General features: G+C 38.5%; 1 protein-coding gene across 1 annotated transcript in view; it reads right to left on the bottom strand.

The window, feature by feature from the left end:
- Positions 1-17234, bottom strand: part of ubn2b (ubinuclein 2b) — a 40304-nt gene that overhangs the window by 9412 nt on the left and 13658 nt on the right. The window contains exons 5-11 of the mRNA XM_056452868.1: positions 13040-13137; positions 9979-10441; positions 7456-7526; positions 7138-7374; positions 4842-4952; positions 3312-3455; positions 3182-3232 (exon numbers count right to left, since the gene is read on the bottom strand). Of these exons, the coding sequence (XP_056308843.1) occupies positions 3182-3232; positions 3312-3455; positions 4842-4952; positions 7138-7374; positions 7456-7526; positions 9979-10441; positions 13040-13137 (1175 nt within the window). The remainder of the gene's footprint in view (positions 1-3181; positions 3233-3311; positions 3456-4841; positions 4953-7137; positions 7375-7455; positions 7527-9978; positions 10442-13039; positions 13138-17234) is intronic.

Below are 17234 nucleotides of genomic sequence, written 5' to 3'. Positions count from 1 at the left end.
ATACAGTGAGCCACTAAACATTGCTCTTATGATGCTTTTCTACAGGAGGAAAACACGAAATACTTCCAAACACTTAAATTATAGTCTGTGTTAGTAAATGCAAGACTATTGATGAACTCCAGCATAACACTGTATGACAACGCTTCAGATGACTGATCTAGAGCCTACAGCTAATCAATCTGTCACATTCTGGAGTGCTTTACAGCTCTAAAGAACATTATAAATGATAAATGATCTTAAATAAAACACATACATTTATAGAGATGGTGTATAAGTATATAACTTTACTCACATGGGAAACGAGGCCACGTGAATGGTTTGTGAGCACAATTAAATGCACACAGCATACCATATTATCTGATAATTGTAGGAAATAATCCCAAAAGGCAGCTGTGTAAAGAAACATTAACCAACACAAAAATGCGATGTATATGCCGAGTTTATCGGCTAATTAGCCGTAATCAGCTCAGGTGACGAGACAGCGAGCAGCGAGACCTAGCTGTCACTCAAGTGGCCACGCCCTTAATTATGCAGACTTAATATAACTTAATAAAACGAAACGGATGAGTTATAAAAAAAATTCACCCCCCTCAGAGTTGTCATGAAGGTTAATCATGGCTATATGCACCAAAGCCATCATTTGTACCAGGCTGTAAGCATGTTTTTATCAGCTGTAAAAATGGCCAATTTCCCATTGCAGTCAGAAATGACCTGGACTTCCTGGAGCCAGCCCCCCAAGGCGAGTCGATGAATTGCAGTTTTAGTTACTTCCGTATTGGCTTCCCGAGAGAGAGCGGGAGGTTGCCCCTTGGTGTGTACATCTAATAGGGTTGGGAGATGTTGACCAATTTGGCATCATACGATGTCTAATGTGAAACATCGCTCTGAACCATGGCATCGTCGTCGTAGGCGAGGGTTGGTTGTTGTTAAATATCGATTAATTCATAACGTATCAATTAATTGTAGCCTACTGTTTTCACTACCTGTCCCACATGGTCTTTACTTCACCCATAGCCAGACCATAAATAAATAAAGTTACACACAAATGACCACCTGTCAATCACTTTTTTCCGCGGGACTCTGGCATGAATAGGCAGAGTGATCTGTGTCGTTATAATGGCTTTTTTCCACAGCTGGTGAAGCAGACGAGAGTTCGTTTAGAGTTCACTGCAATTTGTATTGTGATTGATGATAACTTCCTTATTTTATTATTATTATTATGAGGAAATAAAAACAAGTAAAGATGCTGGGGCTCGACCATTTTGGTCACATATGCGCCCAATTTTTATCTGTGCGACCTAATAATATATTTGGAAGCATTTGAGCGAGTGCATAAATTGTTGTCGAGCGACCTGTTTTCAATGCAAAATCGTCACAGCGTGAGCGGATTTAGGAGATGCAGAATGCATCTTCGCACCTAAAAACGCCAAACGCAGCGCTCAGGAACAGATTAAAACAGTTGTTATGTGAACTTGCTTAAGTGGAAAAAAAAAAAAAAAGCCCGCAATGCTTGCCCCGCCTTTGTGCTCTTCTTATTGGCCCACTTCTTCTCTAGAACTGAACGAGAATGGATTGGTTAATATCAGCTGTCAATCACTCCATGCCTCCTGCCTTCAGATGACAGGAGCTGCAACCGCGAAAATGTAAAGCGCTGAAGATGAGAGAATGAAAACAACACTGACAGATTTTGTTTTAGAAACCACCTAAAGCTACAAATAATGGCACATCTGATTACTGATCATGTGCTGAATGTTAATCCACCATCTACACTTTTCCAAGAGTGGATAAAAGACTTTCAGTGGCTTCAAGTCCACTCTGAAAATAACTAAAGCGTTCACTGGAAAGTCTGTGGAACGGGGTTTGCAGGTGACAGCGTTTGCCACTGAATCTACACATTTTAAGCGCGAGAGGTACTGTATAATCCTTCATTTAATCCCCACGATGCTGTCAGCCGTGCAAGCGGCAGCTTTATGTAAAATTTAACACTGCTCATGAAAAGACCCTTATTGCTATTAAGATGACATGCAAACAATAAGTTACATATCAATATAAATGTGGGGCGGGGCGATGGATTGTGATGCCGGCTCAGCATCGTGAAGTTTATCGGCCCAACCCTAACCCTAAGACTAGCCGCGTTTCCACTATCGCGCCTAAAGCGAGCGAGCCAGGTCCACTAACACTTCCGGGGCGTAATCGGGCTTCCTTGGGGCCAGCGTCCGGCCTTTTTCGGCCCGCCGAATACCTTGGGCCAAGGAGGGCCAACTGGGGCTTCGGGGCGGGGTTACGTACAAAGGCGGAGTTTTCCTGTCAGGTAAAGAGGAGACAAGATGCTCGTTCTCGTCGCTCGGCTGCTCTTTTGCGCCGTGCAGCCAAAATGTGTTCGAAGTAAATGCCGCCGAACTCGAATGTCCTTATCCAGGGATCGCTGTCTGGCCTTACACCAACAGACCACAAACAGTAAAAAAGCAATCGCTTCGGTGTTCTCCATCTTCCAGCTCTCGTAGTGATGCCAGGTTGTGTTTGTGGTTATAATTTGAGTTTTTTGTTCCCGCTGAAGTGGCCGGGTTGTGTGACGGGTTGTGTGACATTTGATTCGGGGGACGTTCTGGGGGCGGTGTTTGCGTGACGCGCTGCGAGCAACTAGCCCGACAGTGGAAACGCGACATGATTTCGGCCTCATTTCTCAACCTCCTGGCCCGATTAAAGCCCTGGTTCGCACTGGCCCGATAGTGGAAATGCGGCTAATGTAACACTGGCATGTTATTTAACCCTTTCATGAAAAATTACTGAATCACAAAGTCATCTATTGTTAAAGTTACTGAAAAGAGCTCATTGCTGAATAAAAAAAAATATCTAAAAAAAGGATATGAATAACTAGAGTAACTACAGCTCTCAATGTCTCACGCAGTGTTCAGTGCCATTACCTATACATTTGTGAAAAAGACGTCACTAGATATAAAACGATTGCAACTTCGCAGTCATCACACGAAACCGAACATGTCTTCAAAGGTAAAGATGTAACACTGATAACAGAATCAATATGAAAACTAACATCTATTTTCCTTAGCACCTGGATAGTACACAACACTGGATGTGCACAAGCACAAGCAAGTGGGTCAGACTCATCATCTGTTAGTGTGCAGAAATAACCACTTCCCCCCCCCGGAGAGGAGAAACTTACGTGTTTGCTGTGAGGTGACTGTGAGCTAAACGACTCTCCTTAATCAACATCCTAATGAACACAGAGAAATAAAGAGGTTTTAGTGAATCAGCTTTATGCACAGGAGGATCTGAGAGGAGCACAAACACACCTGGCCTGCATCCATCCTTTGGGCCAGAGAGGCTTGACCTCTGTCTCCATGAAGACCTTCAGGTAATCTTCAGGTGAGAGTGAACTCTGAGCTTCAAGCTCGTAACAGCTCAGCTTCACCCGCACCAGGTTACACAGCAGAGTCCTGCGCAAACACACACACAGAGATAGAGAGAGAGAGATAAAGGTCTTCAGATCCCAGTGTCTCATGTGCATTGCTTCCCACAAAAATAATACACTATGTATGGTGACATTTCCGCCGGGGGAAATATATAAACATATATATATATGCACACTACCTGACAAAAGTCTTGTCGCCTATCCAAGTTTTAGTAACAACAAATTAGAACTTGACTTCTAATTGATCATTTGGTATCAGAAGTGGCTTATATGATAGGCAAAGACCCCTAGATTACACTTATTTACCAAAATAAAATATGATCATGCCTTGATTTTTAATTATTTCATTAGGACAGTAAGGTCTGACTCTGCTAAGACAAAAGTCCCAGAGTTCATCAAGATTCTTTGTGTTCATCTTCAATGCCTCCTCCATCTTACCCCAGACATGCTCAATAATGTTCATGTCTGGTGACTGGGCTGGCCAATCCTAAAGCATCTTGACCTTCTTTGCTTTCAGGAACTTTGATGTGGAGGCCGAAATATGAGAAGGAGCCATATCCTGCTGAAGAATTCACCCTCTCCTGTGGTTTGTCTTGATACCTCAGGGTGTTGATGTTGCCATCCACTCTGCAGATCTCTCACACGCCCCCATACTGAATGTAACCCCAAACCATGATTTCTCCTTCACCAAACTTGACTCATTTCTGTGAGAATCTTGAGTCCATGCAGGTTCCAGTAGGTCTTCTGCAGTATTTGTGATGATTAACGAAGTTCAACAGATGATTCATCAGAAAAATCCACCTTCTGCCACTTTTCCAAGTTATTATTTGTTGCTCTCACAACAGGGATCGACGACAAGACCTTTGTCACGTAGTGTACAGCAGAATACTGACAGAGCAAAATATTAAACCCTTTTAAACCCAAATGCACAAGCTAGCTGCTCTCCTGAAACCATAGTCCTCATATTTTTGCCAATTTTCGAAGTCACAATTCATGCCGTCACCAAACAATTAACCTGTTAGCTCAAACTACTAATTAGCGGATTATTATTAATCAGTAGGATCAGGTTTAGGTTTTGGGTAAGATTTGGGATACAGAACAAGATCATCCTTTACAAGTGCTAATAAACAGGTCATATCTTAATAGGCTATTAATTAATTAGCTATTAATTAATAGCGTGATTTGTGACATCGATCATTTTCAGCAGCCAAAAAATGTTATATTTTTAACATACATTGGTCTTAAAATCTGTCACATTTTGTGTTTGATATTTTGCTCATGAGTACTCAACAAAGTATATTTAAAAATAGATATGTGGTAGTTAGTTCTGATGTTATTGAGGGCAAGCCCAAACAATTTAATGTATTTAATTGATTGATTTACTGTGTGTGATCTGAGGGTCGAGCTTTACCTGAGTTTGTCGTCCCACACAAATTTCTTCCTGGGTCCCATCACTCGTTTTCCAGGCTTCTCATCGTCCTCCTCCTCTGAGCCGTTCCTGTCAAAGTCTTCAGTCTGCTGCCTGCACAAACACAACATTGAGTCGTTTCAATTACACCAGACCAAACTGTTTTAGAGGTGGATAAGCTGAATTGAACAAACAAAAAAAACTTAAAGCTGTATAAACATGTAACAATATTTCATTACATTTTAATTATTAAAAATCTATTGCTGACATTTGGGTAAGTTTGAGTTTGTTTATTTCCACAGCAGCAACTCATGGCTATTACACGGCAAGATCAATACAGATAAAACCATATTAGATAATAATAACTTCATATTTCAACAAGAAATGATAAAAATAAATAAATAATTATAAATATAAATAAAAAACTTAATAAATATAAATAAAAAAATGGAAAAATAACTTAATAACTTAAAGTTCTTCTGTGATTCATTTTAAAAAACATTGATGAGAGTGCCCCGAGAATAAAAATCTTGACGAGAAGTCTTTGTCTTTATATTCTTTATATATAATTTCACATTCTAATAATATATGTGTTAAGGCTTCTGACATTTGGGTAAAACCTAGTGGTTTGAAGGATAGTGGCAAAGTATAAAGATTTAAAATGTCAACTGATAAATATTTTGGGGCCAACTGTGATCCTTAACTGGAGTCTTTTAACTAGGTGTGTAACCCACAGAAGGAATGCACGTGACCTGCTGATTAACAACTTTTACTGAACTTGTAGGTTAATCCGACACTTATAACAATTGCAGAGAGATCACCCCCCCCCCCCCCCCCCGCATCATTGAAATCACGTGTATGAAAGCATTTTGGGTTCCCTGTAAAATATAATGTAGACGGAAAAAGTTTTTGGTGGGACCTAAATACTTTCTTAGGTTATTAAAGGTGCTTTCTCTCACTGTTGTTTAGCCTAATGCATTCCGTATAAAGCTGCATGATTAAACGTTAAAAGATCGAGATCTCAATTCAAACCTGCGCAACATGATTGATAAATGATAATGATTTGCATATGTTTATTAATCCTTCGAAGCGCTGCATTCAAATCTGCGTTTGATCGAGAGAGACTCAGTTTTTACACTTTTTCAGTTTGTTACAAACAATTAAATAACACAGAAGGAATAGGAGAACAGTTTATAGTTCAGATATAAACACTAATGTTTATGGTAAGATTAAACTCACAGTTTAATGGGACTTGACGCCGGTGAATGTTGTAGCAATTACATTGTTTAACCAATAGGTGGCGACAAACAACCATCAAAATGATGTCACTGAATAGGTTTTCAAAAATGATGCATCTACAATATAATGAAACATGAAGTTTTATGTGGGAATTGTTGAATCATTAATTGAAAATGAATATGATATGCTCTACGAGATGTTAGATTTCTATGTTTAGTATTATCAGCAGCAGTAGCAAAGATAAATTGTCGTATTGAACATTTTCCTTTTTTTCAGCTGCTTCTTTGTTGATTTTATTTTTAATAAAATTACAGGTTCTAAGTTCTGCTTGTTAAAACCAATCGTTTTTGTAGTGATATTTGTATAAAAGGAACGCAAATGACATTTGTCGTCCCCTTTTTTTGCTGATCCGAAAAATGGTTCGATCCATGACTCAAAAACCATAGTGTGATCCAAACCGTGAGATTTGTGATCTGTTACACAACTACTTTTAATATAGCATCATAAAATCATTCCTGTTCTAAATATCTGATGAGATGAATATAATGATGAGATTATCGAGAAAACAAGTAGTCACATTTTCAGAGGGTGTCTTCTGCAAATCATAGTAAAACTGGATAATGGTCTTTTATTTGTTTATTTTTTTGAACAGGGCATTTTTGTATGTGTATATGTATATATATATATATATATATATATATATATATATATATATATATATATATATATATATGTGTGTGTGTGTGTATATATATATATATACACATATGTGTGTGTGTGTGTGTGTGTGTGTGTATATATATATATATATATGAGAACAAAAACTTGCACTTTCATTACCATTTTAAAAAGCTTTTTCTAAATAATAAATATGTACATTGTACATTTACAAACATATTTATGACATCACACATGTATTACTTCCTATTTTAGTAAATGCTATCTTGTTTGATCATAAAAAAAGCTGTCTCCTCTGCCATTGGTGGATCTCTTGTAATTGACAGCCTGATCCTCCCCTCACATCAGTGAACACCAATCAGAAACAAATTTAGACTCTTACTTGGCGACTTTAGCCATGCAGTCCATGTTGTATCGCGCGATCTGCTCCGGCATCACGCTGCACACGGCGAGCTTGAGTTTGAGCAGCGGCGTCCGCAGCCGGTCATCCTGGATGTTCAGACTCAGCTTCTTCAGACGCTTCAGCAGAGCCTCTTTATTACAGGGCACAAATGCCTCTAGATGAGAGTAAACAGCAGCGCGAACCGACATGGGCTGCTCCTGCACCTGCAGCTCAATACTACAAAAACAAAGAAGGAAATCAGCTGAAAAACACGCCAGAAAAAATACAGAAAAGAACACAACAGCAACATGAACTCACTCTAGCAGGATGTTGTTCATGTCCAGCGTGAAAAACTTCTTCCTGCCCTCCATATCAAACAGACGAGACGCCTGAGAGAACAACAAACATCTTATTAAATCACTAAACATCACCCTTAAGTTCACTTTTTAGCAAATATTAAAGGGGTCGTGAACTACCGTGGTTTTAACTTTGTACTTTTCTACTGTTCACTTATAATGTTTGGATTTTTACATTAAATAAATTGCAATAAAATGGAAGTAACAGAGTATTTTTCGGTGCTGTTTTTGAGACTCATGTAAAAGCTCCATCTGAATGGGTGTGGCCAACTTGAAAGTAAACGCCCACTGCTCTGATTGGCTGACAGTTTTGCATATTAACAGACTGTTTTGCATATTTACAGAGCTAAACAGGCAGTAAAGTAGAAGTGGGTGTCAATTTTCAATGGAGGCGGAGCTTATCCACCTTATTACATCACAGATCAGAGTATTCCTTAAGCTGTTGTTTTGTCAGACTGACTTCATTACAAGATGATTTTAAAGAAACCACAAAGAATTGAGTTCTCAAACGTACAGGATGTTTTTATAGCCCCATTAGCTTCCATATGTCAAAAGATCAAGGGAATTTTGATTTCTCAGTTCATGACCTCTTTAAATCAGTATCCACGACACAGTAATCATGTGGAATGTTAAAACACAGCATATTTTCAGACATCAGTGATAAACTCTCATCTTCTGACTGATAGACACTCTCCAGCTTTATCTCTGACCTCTTCCTGTTCTTCACTGTATTCTGTCTACTTTCTATCTCATTGATCTTCCTCCTACACCTCACTCTACCTCGTCTCCTCTGTCTCTGTCTCCACTCGAATCTGCCTGTAAAGAAAAGACGGCACACACACACTTAAATATAAGGCTCTGATAGGCATAATGTATTTTATACTGTAAAAACAGCTGATTATACGGCCTTTACCCTACCCCTAAACCCAACCAATGTTGCATATTTTAAATGTGAAATGACACCATTAAGTATGATTTTTAAGCATTTTGAATTACAAAGTGCAAGGCATGTCCTCATAAACCACCTTAACAGTGTAATGGAGTGTATACAGATCTCTAAATCCTTTCAAACACATAACCCCCGAATAATGCTCTGCCGTGACGCTGATTGATTGACGTCGACTAGCTGCACTGTGCAGATCATGTGGTGTGACCTACATGGCACTCTTACACACAAATTTGGATCACTGAATGAAACGGCTTTTATTTCTTGCACATGAGCAGCAGAAAACTGACAATGATCACCTCAGGTACACCTAATGTGCTTTATTCAGTGTTAAATGCTAATAATGCGAGTTTAAATGCCATTTTACATTACATTTATTGCCACACTACTGAAAGCAGCAGCACAAAAACAATGACTAGACATGACAGCAGCATGGTGACACATTAAATACGACCCGAGCATACATTAAAAGTGTGAATTTAAGACATGTGTCCAAAAGGGGTTTTATTTCCATATTAGTAATTCTGACTACGAACGAATTGTTCTTTTTAACCGGATCTTCTAAGTGAACCGTTTGAACTAGTCCATCAAATCCAACTGAATCATTTAAAAAGATTTGTTTCTCCAGTAACGTTAAGCACTTATCCACAAAAACATACTTTTTAACATGCCTAATACCCCCCTCTGACTCTAAATAATCCAATTTCCCCAGTTATTCGGTTATAAGAACGGTAAACAGAGATCGGATTTGAGAACGAGTGAACTCATAATAATGCGCATGTGTGATTCAGTGAGCTGAACACAAACATTACATGACGGCCTGCTGTGACTGAACTAAACTTGAACAACTGCAGCGCGGGTAAACCGAGGGCTTAAATGAGAGGATCTGGGTGAGACGCAAGTTTATTTCATAACAGAAAATCGTAATGGAGTTTAAATAAGTGAATCATGCTTCAGTCAGGCTGCAAAAATTAATAGTAAGAAACTTTTCAGATCATGGTGATGTTTTAACTGACTGAAATGATGATTGCTGACTACATATTTTTGATATGTTAAGTCTTAACATGGGAGAATTGTCACGAAAGATCCGGTTCACGATAAAGATCTGAACTTTCCATCACTACTGTGCATCTAACCCCAGATGCAGCCTTGCACACATGATGAACGTTACTTAGGGCTGCTATCATGTGGGCTGTTGTATTTGAATTTGAGGATGGGTAGACGATAGTAGTAGATGATATTGTTCATGTGTCTTCTGAACACATTTCAAAAATCTTTGGTTGAGTTATTATACCATATTCTGACGATTTTGTATATTGCACCTAACAAATATTCCAACTTACTAAAAAAAAAAACTAAAACTAATACTGAAACTGATGAAAACTAAACTAAAACTAAGCAATTTCAAAATATAGAAACTTAAAAAAACCTAGTAAATCTGCCTCTAAAAACTAATTAAAACTAACTAAATATATAAAAATAATGAAAAATACAAAACTATTATAACCTTGGTATAAATGAATATAAACCCATACTCACCGCCCGCAGGTCCTCGATGCGTTTGAGCAGTGGTGCAGGCAGGCTGTTAGGCAGAGGGGGTGGTGGCATCGGCATCATCCCGCTCTTCTGCACTCGCCCTGTGGCTCCTGCTTTGCCGTTCTCGCTCTGCCCCGGGCTGGACGGCTGCGGAGAGTCCAGCAGCCCGAAGTCTAAGTCGCCCATCAGCTCCTGCAGCATGTCGTTCTCTGTGGCTCCGCCCAACAGTGACATCATGGCCGGGTCAGCGGTGATGTCAGCCATGGACAGGTCATCAGAGGGAGCGGCGGCAGAGGTGACGGCTGGGTTTGGAGGTGCCCGGACCAGCTTGACTGCAGACACGGGTGATTTCTTGCGGATCTCCTCCTTCTCGCGGGTGAAGCGGCGCAGCATGGCCGCCAGAGACAGAGAGTCCTTCATCAGCTTCTTCCTCTTCTTCTTTTCTGGTCGATTCAGAGATGACACACTGAGAGAAAGAGAAAAACAAAATATGTGTCAAATAGTGCTATTGTTTAAAGGTGCAGTATTTAAGTTCAATACCTAGTGGATAAACTAGGTATTGCACGCCTGGTTCAAAAGATATTGGGCCCTGTTTCAGAAAGGAGGTTAAGTGAAAACTCAGAGTATTTTAACCCTGAAATGAGAGAAACTCTGGGTTTTCCATTTCAAAATGGCAGGTTTGTTAAACTCAAGAAAGCAGGGTAAGTCAAGCCTCTTTCTGAAAGAGAGGTAACTTTAACTCAGAGTCAGTTACTGTGGTCACTTACTCTGTGAACCTAACCTGGTCAGGAGCAGGTTAGGTTCTCTAAACTCTGAGTTTCTGTCAGTCTCCTCCCCTTTTTTAAAGATGAAGTGGTTTTTCTCACCTTAGCCTTATGTTTCCACCCACCTATTTTAATGCTCATTTTGGAGATGCGCATAAAAACGATTGATGGAAACGTCATGATGCACGTAACTTTTGAAAATACGCATAAAAATCACGCGCATAACTGAGTAGGATAAACTTTTATTCGATAGAAAAGATGCGCCTAAACTACGAAGGAAACACTTTTACTGAACAAATTACAGTGTGCGCATTAAAAAAAAGGTTTGTAATGAGAGATCATATTTTCATCAGCATGTGTGTGAATGGACAAACCAGCAGGCTGAGCACACTGTAACACATCTGAAATGTTGTTTTGGTCATTCATTCTAACCGTTACCATTTCAGTATTAATGTTATTATATTATTAATGACCTCCAGAGTGTCTGTAGCATGTCAAGACGCTACAATGGCTTCAAACACCCCTATGCGTTTAGTGTAAGCATTGTCTTCTGAGGCGCAAGTACATTTATTAAGTAAAAATTAAGTATTTTTACTTAATATTAAGTATTAAGTGTAAGTATTAAGTATTAAGATTGACGCAGCTTCTTCTACCACAGTAAATTCTGTTTTTACTGTTGATATTTGGCATCCGTTTAATCAGGAAGTGGCGATTTTGTTCTCTTTGACTCGTTGGATGGAAACGCTGCTTTATTCGCACGTCTTTTATGCGATATTCCAGTTTTTGGACATAAATTTAATTAATATATCAGGACGGAAACAGCTATTGCCTACATTTCAGTCACACAAAGAATTAAGTCACGTACGAGAATGGCTTGTCCTTTTTTAATAAATAATTAGCTTAAATTCACTGACCTTCGACATGTACTGTAACTAGATTAATAGGATTATTATTCTCTCTAAAAACTTTTGTTTAGTTCTGCTTACATTCTAAATCATATCAACTCTATCACTTGATCAATAAAAAAGGCAGACGCACAAGTGCACTTTTAAATCTATTAAAACTGATCAACATGTGTAAAGATTTTATAAACGTCACACATAACATTACTAATTTTATTATACTTGAATATTTAAATACTTTAAATGTAAAATTACGCATTAACTTGAGCAGCTGTTTTCCCACGCCGTCTCTGTTTCTGAGTTGGTAATTAAGTCGGTCTACACAAAGTTGATTGACCTAACTCAGATCAGCTATTCTGAAACCGAACTCAGTTTAATCTCTCGGTAAATAAATTCAGAGTTCAAGTTTAAACTCCGAGTTGGTTGAACCTCCTCACTGAAACAGGCCCACAGTCACACAGAGGCGTTGTTATCGGGAAAAAATAGGTAAAAAAAAAAAAAAAGATGGCTCAGCCGATGTAGCACTATGGTACAGAAGTGCGTTTATTTACAGAGCAAAAGTGTCCAATCCAAAAATCCCCAAAATAAAGTAATCAAAATATATACAAAAATAAACAAGCAACAAAACAAGAAATAAAGACAATCAAGTAACAAAAAAAAATAAATATACAAAGTTTTCACTTTCCAGACTTTTTAACCAACCTTTACACCATGACTCCCACGCTGAACTGAGCGCGAGTCGCTCTATTTATAGTGAGTGATTCCACCTACTAAACCACGTCGAAGGTAAGTATAAGGCCAGTACGGACATAAACATTTATACACTTTCATACACTTCATTTGTATTATTAGACACTTTCAACACAAACATAATTAATTTGCATTCTTCACAAGTCTTTAAAAACCCATTATTCCATTTTCCCCACAGTCTTTTCACCCCCTCACATAAAACAAAGTTTCCCCTGGCTTGCTGACTACTCTGCATGTGTAGCGCACCACATAAAAATGCTGCACATGACCTTTTTGGCCTCTTTTGCCTCCCGTAGCCTTCAAGGCGCAACCTGGAAGACTGATGCGACAAACAAATCGACAGACAGATAAGTAAATGTGTGCTTTTATGTTATGTGAAATGTAGTGTAGCGGGATATGCAGGGAATATTGATGTAAAATGTGTGCGTGTACGCGTGTGTATGTGCACCCTGTGATCGGCTGACATAACTGTATGTGTGTTAGATGTGCTATGAAGTTGCTATGAGCAGTTCTGCCACAGGCCAGTGACATTCTCCTTTATCACACATATAAAATGAAAATATTAGTTATTAAAGTAGCAAAGGGTGCAATATCTTGTAGTTGTCGTTCACAGCTCATATTTACCATAGTGAAAGCATCTGAACTCACCCCGGTTTGGGAACTTTGAATTTCCTGGGTTTCTTCTCCTCGAGTCCTCCGTCCTGCTTCTTTTTCCTTCGCTTTATCACCCGCTCCTCTCCCTCTTTCTGTCAATCCAAGCAGAAAACATCAAACACTGTTAATCACAACATCAAATCCCTCAGTGTACATCTAAGGCTGCATTTACACTGCAGATCTTGATGTTCAATTCCGATTTTGTCACTGTATGCGATTTTTTTGATGACCATCGTCTGCATTTACACAGCACACAGCAAAGGCGCAATGACCAGAAAAAAGAGAGCGGGCGTTGACTGACAGCTGATAATTAAAGAGTGCTCTTTTCTATATTCCTGTATGTAATCTGTTCGCAGCTTTTGACAAGCTGTTTTACTATAGTTTATGACAGAAAGATTCTCATTTAGCCATCTTCTTTTGATATAAAGGCTTATTTAAACCAGTAGGCATCTTAATGTAATGTCCATGGCGTGATTTATGCACGTGATGTATGCGCTAGTTTTATATTAGTTTATATTGGTTGAGTGACGAACATTGCGCTCTCTCTTTCTCTCTTGTTAACATGTTTAAATACCTGTGCTATATGACAATATAAAAGCTGTTTAAGTCCTTGTGTATTAGATTTAAGGTTTGGAGCTCTGCTGAAGTCTATTCTGAATGAAAGCGTCAGAGTTGACGTCATTCGCTATGGTTTTTAATGACGCGCGAGTTTTCATTGACAGGTAAAAATCCGATCTACCTGCTTACACTGCAGACACGAGGGCACAGATCCGATTTATATCGGATAAATTTCCACATATGAACAAGACCTGAATCTGATTTGAGTAATTTGGAATCCATGTGATTTGTTCCTGCTTACACGTACTTGGGCCAAATCCGATCTGTGCCACATGGGGGGAAAAAAAATTAATTCGGAATTGAGTCACTTGAACAGTGCAGTGTAAATGCAGCCTAACAGAAACGGACCATAAACACAACTTTACATCCTGGTGTCTGGTTAAAAAGAAAGAAAAAGAAAAGCCAGCTTGCGATAATTGCATATGCGACTTTCAATAGCGAACCTTTGCAGCTTTAAACACTTTGCAGATATTTACGGTTAATGTTTTTAATGTTTATTTTGGTATTTTTTATTATGGTTTTTAATTTGACAGCTTTTACCTCCTTTTAAAATAGTTTACTTCACAATTCTATCATTTATACATTGTTCTGTCTTCTTTCTCAAGTACCAATTTACCATGATTAAATCCACATGCATGTATGTGTGACGACCCCAGGATTCCAGTTTGGATGTGGCAGATCCTGATTGGGTGCCTGGTTGCTCACCAATTGGTTCAAAGCATGTAAATGCGAGTGTGTGCTAGATTGTGGAGAACGGTGCGGCTTACTTGGCCATCCTCGTGTCAAGACCATCTCTTTATTTCTGCAACCTTATGGTTTTGTTTGATATTATTTATACGTGTAGTTAAAGTTAGTTATTTTCTTTAATTATTGCCTAGACATTTGTTTCTTGATTTGTGGTATATTTAGTTTTATGTATAACAAATAAGTTGCATATATATTCTTTTGTTGTCTGAGCTCTTTTATGTTGCGACTCGAACGAGGCGGTCATAACAGTATGCATACATAAGAGTATGCAAATTCAGTCATGTTTTGATTGATCAATTTAAATTATGCAAATTAATTGATGCAAATAAAAACATATATATATATAAACAGTCTGCAGAAACGCTTTGAAGGACAATCTCTCTTTGTACAAATCATCAGAGGGGGAAAGCCCCGCCCATTAGTGACCATCTCTCCCCTATTAACCTAAACAGCCCTGAGTGAGAAGCAGCCGTCCACTATTAGTATTCCCTGCTACAGATAATGTCAGCGATTTCAGTTTTTTCAGAGATAACATTAGTCTTGTTTTTGAATCTGCCACTATGCTGACACTAGGGATGGGTACCGAAACTCTGTACTTTATCGGTATTGGTGCTACATTATAAAAGACCAAAGTATCGATAAGCTCTGACGTTAATGGTTCTGCTATTGGTACTGGAGAATTATTGCTGAATAAATATTACTTACAGTAGCATAATTTAACTGACGCACCTTTTCTAATTTGCGATATTTGATATTAGTCTACACAGTTGGCAATGTCACATGAAAAATGCTCGTTTCTGTCGAGCACGTCAAGTATAAAAGCCTTCACAGTTCTCGGCTGAGGCTCGTGCTAAGCACACACATAGCTCGCAACACAGACTCGCGCACACACAGATCATAAGCTTGCGGAGCGAACCAAACGGGTTGTATTTCCGAGTGGACAGTGACAATGCACGTTGCAATAAACGCAACAAGTTGTTTTCTTGTATAAGCGGAAACACAAGCAATCTGGCTAAGTGAAAGTATCTTTAAAAATTGCATTTACTGCAAAGTTGCAACAATGCTAAGTTTTGACTGCCTAGCTATTAACAATAACTTTACATTATCCACATCATTATGTCAGCAGTCAATCACCTAAATTTAGTTTAATATTAATAGTTGAATAAACACACACATTCAGTAACAATGAAAACAGTACTTTTGTGCAGTAGCTTAAATTAATCTTAAACATTAAAATGTTTTTACATCAGCTGTATTTACAAATATAGCCTATGAATAGCCTAATAATAAACTATGGTTATTAAGAAATGATAAAAAACAGCTCATTTTTACATTGCAAGATGCTCCAAAACTGTATTAAAAACGCAGTTAACTCCCAAAACACAGTTAACTCATTTATGTGAATGCTTTAATGAAAAATCATAAACATTATCTGATTATTTAACTGCATTTTGCAACTCAGAGGGCACAATAAACCAAAAAGATCCCAACTTTTGTCAGAAAGGGCAAACATGTAGATTTTTCTCCAGAAGAATGGAGGAAAACCTATTGTGCATTCTTTTACAGGAAAAAAAAATATTTATTTGTTTTACAGTTATTGGTTTCGTTTTATTTTACATTAAAAACGTAATAATAAAATAAAGTTGTTAATTCTGTTCAATTAGTGTTTTTTTTTTCAGAAAAAGACACTACAAAGAGTACCGATAAGAGAACGGTTAACGTACCGAAACATTAAGTGGTATCGATAATAGTAATACGGTTAAAACCTTAACGATACCCATCCCTAGCTGACACACATAGACTGTAAAATATATGGACGGAGTATCCGTGACGTCACCCATAGGTTTCTGAAGAGCGCAAAAGAAGCCACAAGTAGGCGCGGCCAACCGTCGCCATTTTGTTCGCGCGTCATCGCACCCACGGCGGGATACCAAACAAGGGCAAAGAGGCGGAGAGTGGGCGGAACTACAGACACCTGCTGGCACTTTGCTTAGACCGGGCAGACAGACTTTACTTTGGAAGAAACGCTTAATACTTTATTACCTGCGACTCGTTTGTGTTCTGACCACATGTGCTTGGCTGTACACTATATCAATAAAGTGTTTAGACTTTTAAAAACACTGTAGTAATACAGTGAGCCACTAAACATTGTTCTTATGACGTTTTTCTACAGGAGGAAAACGCGAAATACGTCCAAACACTTCAGATATAGTCTGTGTTAGTAAATGCACGACTATTGATGAACTCCAGGCATAACACTGTATGACAACGCTTCAGATGACTGTTCTAGAGCCTACAGCTAATCAATCTGTCAGATTCTGGAGTGCTTTACGGGTCTAAAGAAAAATATTAATGATAAATGAACTTAAATAAAACAAATACATTTATAGAGATGGTATACAAGTATATAACTTTACTCACATGGGAAATGGAGGCCACGCGTGAACGGTTTGTGAGCACAATTAAATGCACACAGCATCCCATATCATCTGATAATTGTAAGAAATAAGTCCAAAAGGCAGCTGACTGTGTAAAGCCACATAAAACAACACAAAAATACGATGAATATGCCGAGATCAGTGGCTAATCTGCCGGATTCAGCTGAGGTGAAGTGACGGCGACCAGCGAGACCTAGCTGTCACTCAAGTGGCCACGCCCTTAATTATGCAAACTTAATATAACGTAAAATAAAGGAAATGGATAAGTTATAAAAAAATTCACCCCCCTCACAGTTGTCATGGAGGGTAATAATAACTACATGAACCAAAATCGTTCTTTGTACCAGGCTGTAAACACCTTTTTTTCTGCTGTAAAGTTGGCCATT

Source organism: Danio aesculapii, chromosome 3, assembly GCF_903798145.1.
Source record: "Danio aesculapii chromosome 3, fDanAes4.1, whole genome shotgun sequence".
Taxonomy (NCBI): domain Eukaryota; kingdom Metazoa; phylum Chordata; class Actinopteri; order Cypriniformes; family Danionidae; genus Danio; species Danio aesculapii.
Note: the sequence above shows the minus strand (reverse complement) of the source record. Positions and strands in the feature narration are given on the sequence as shown.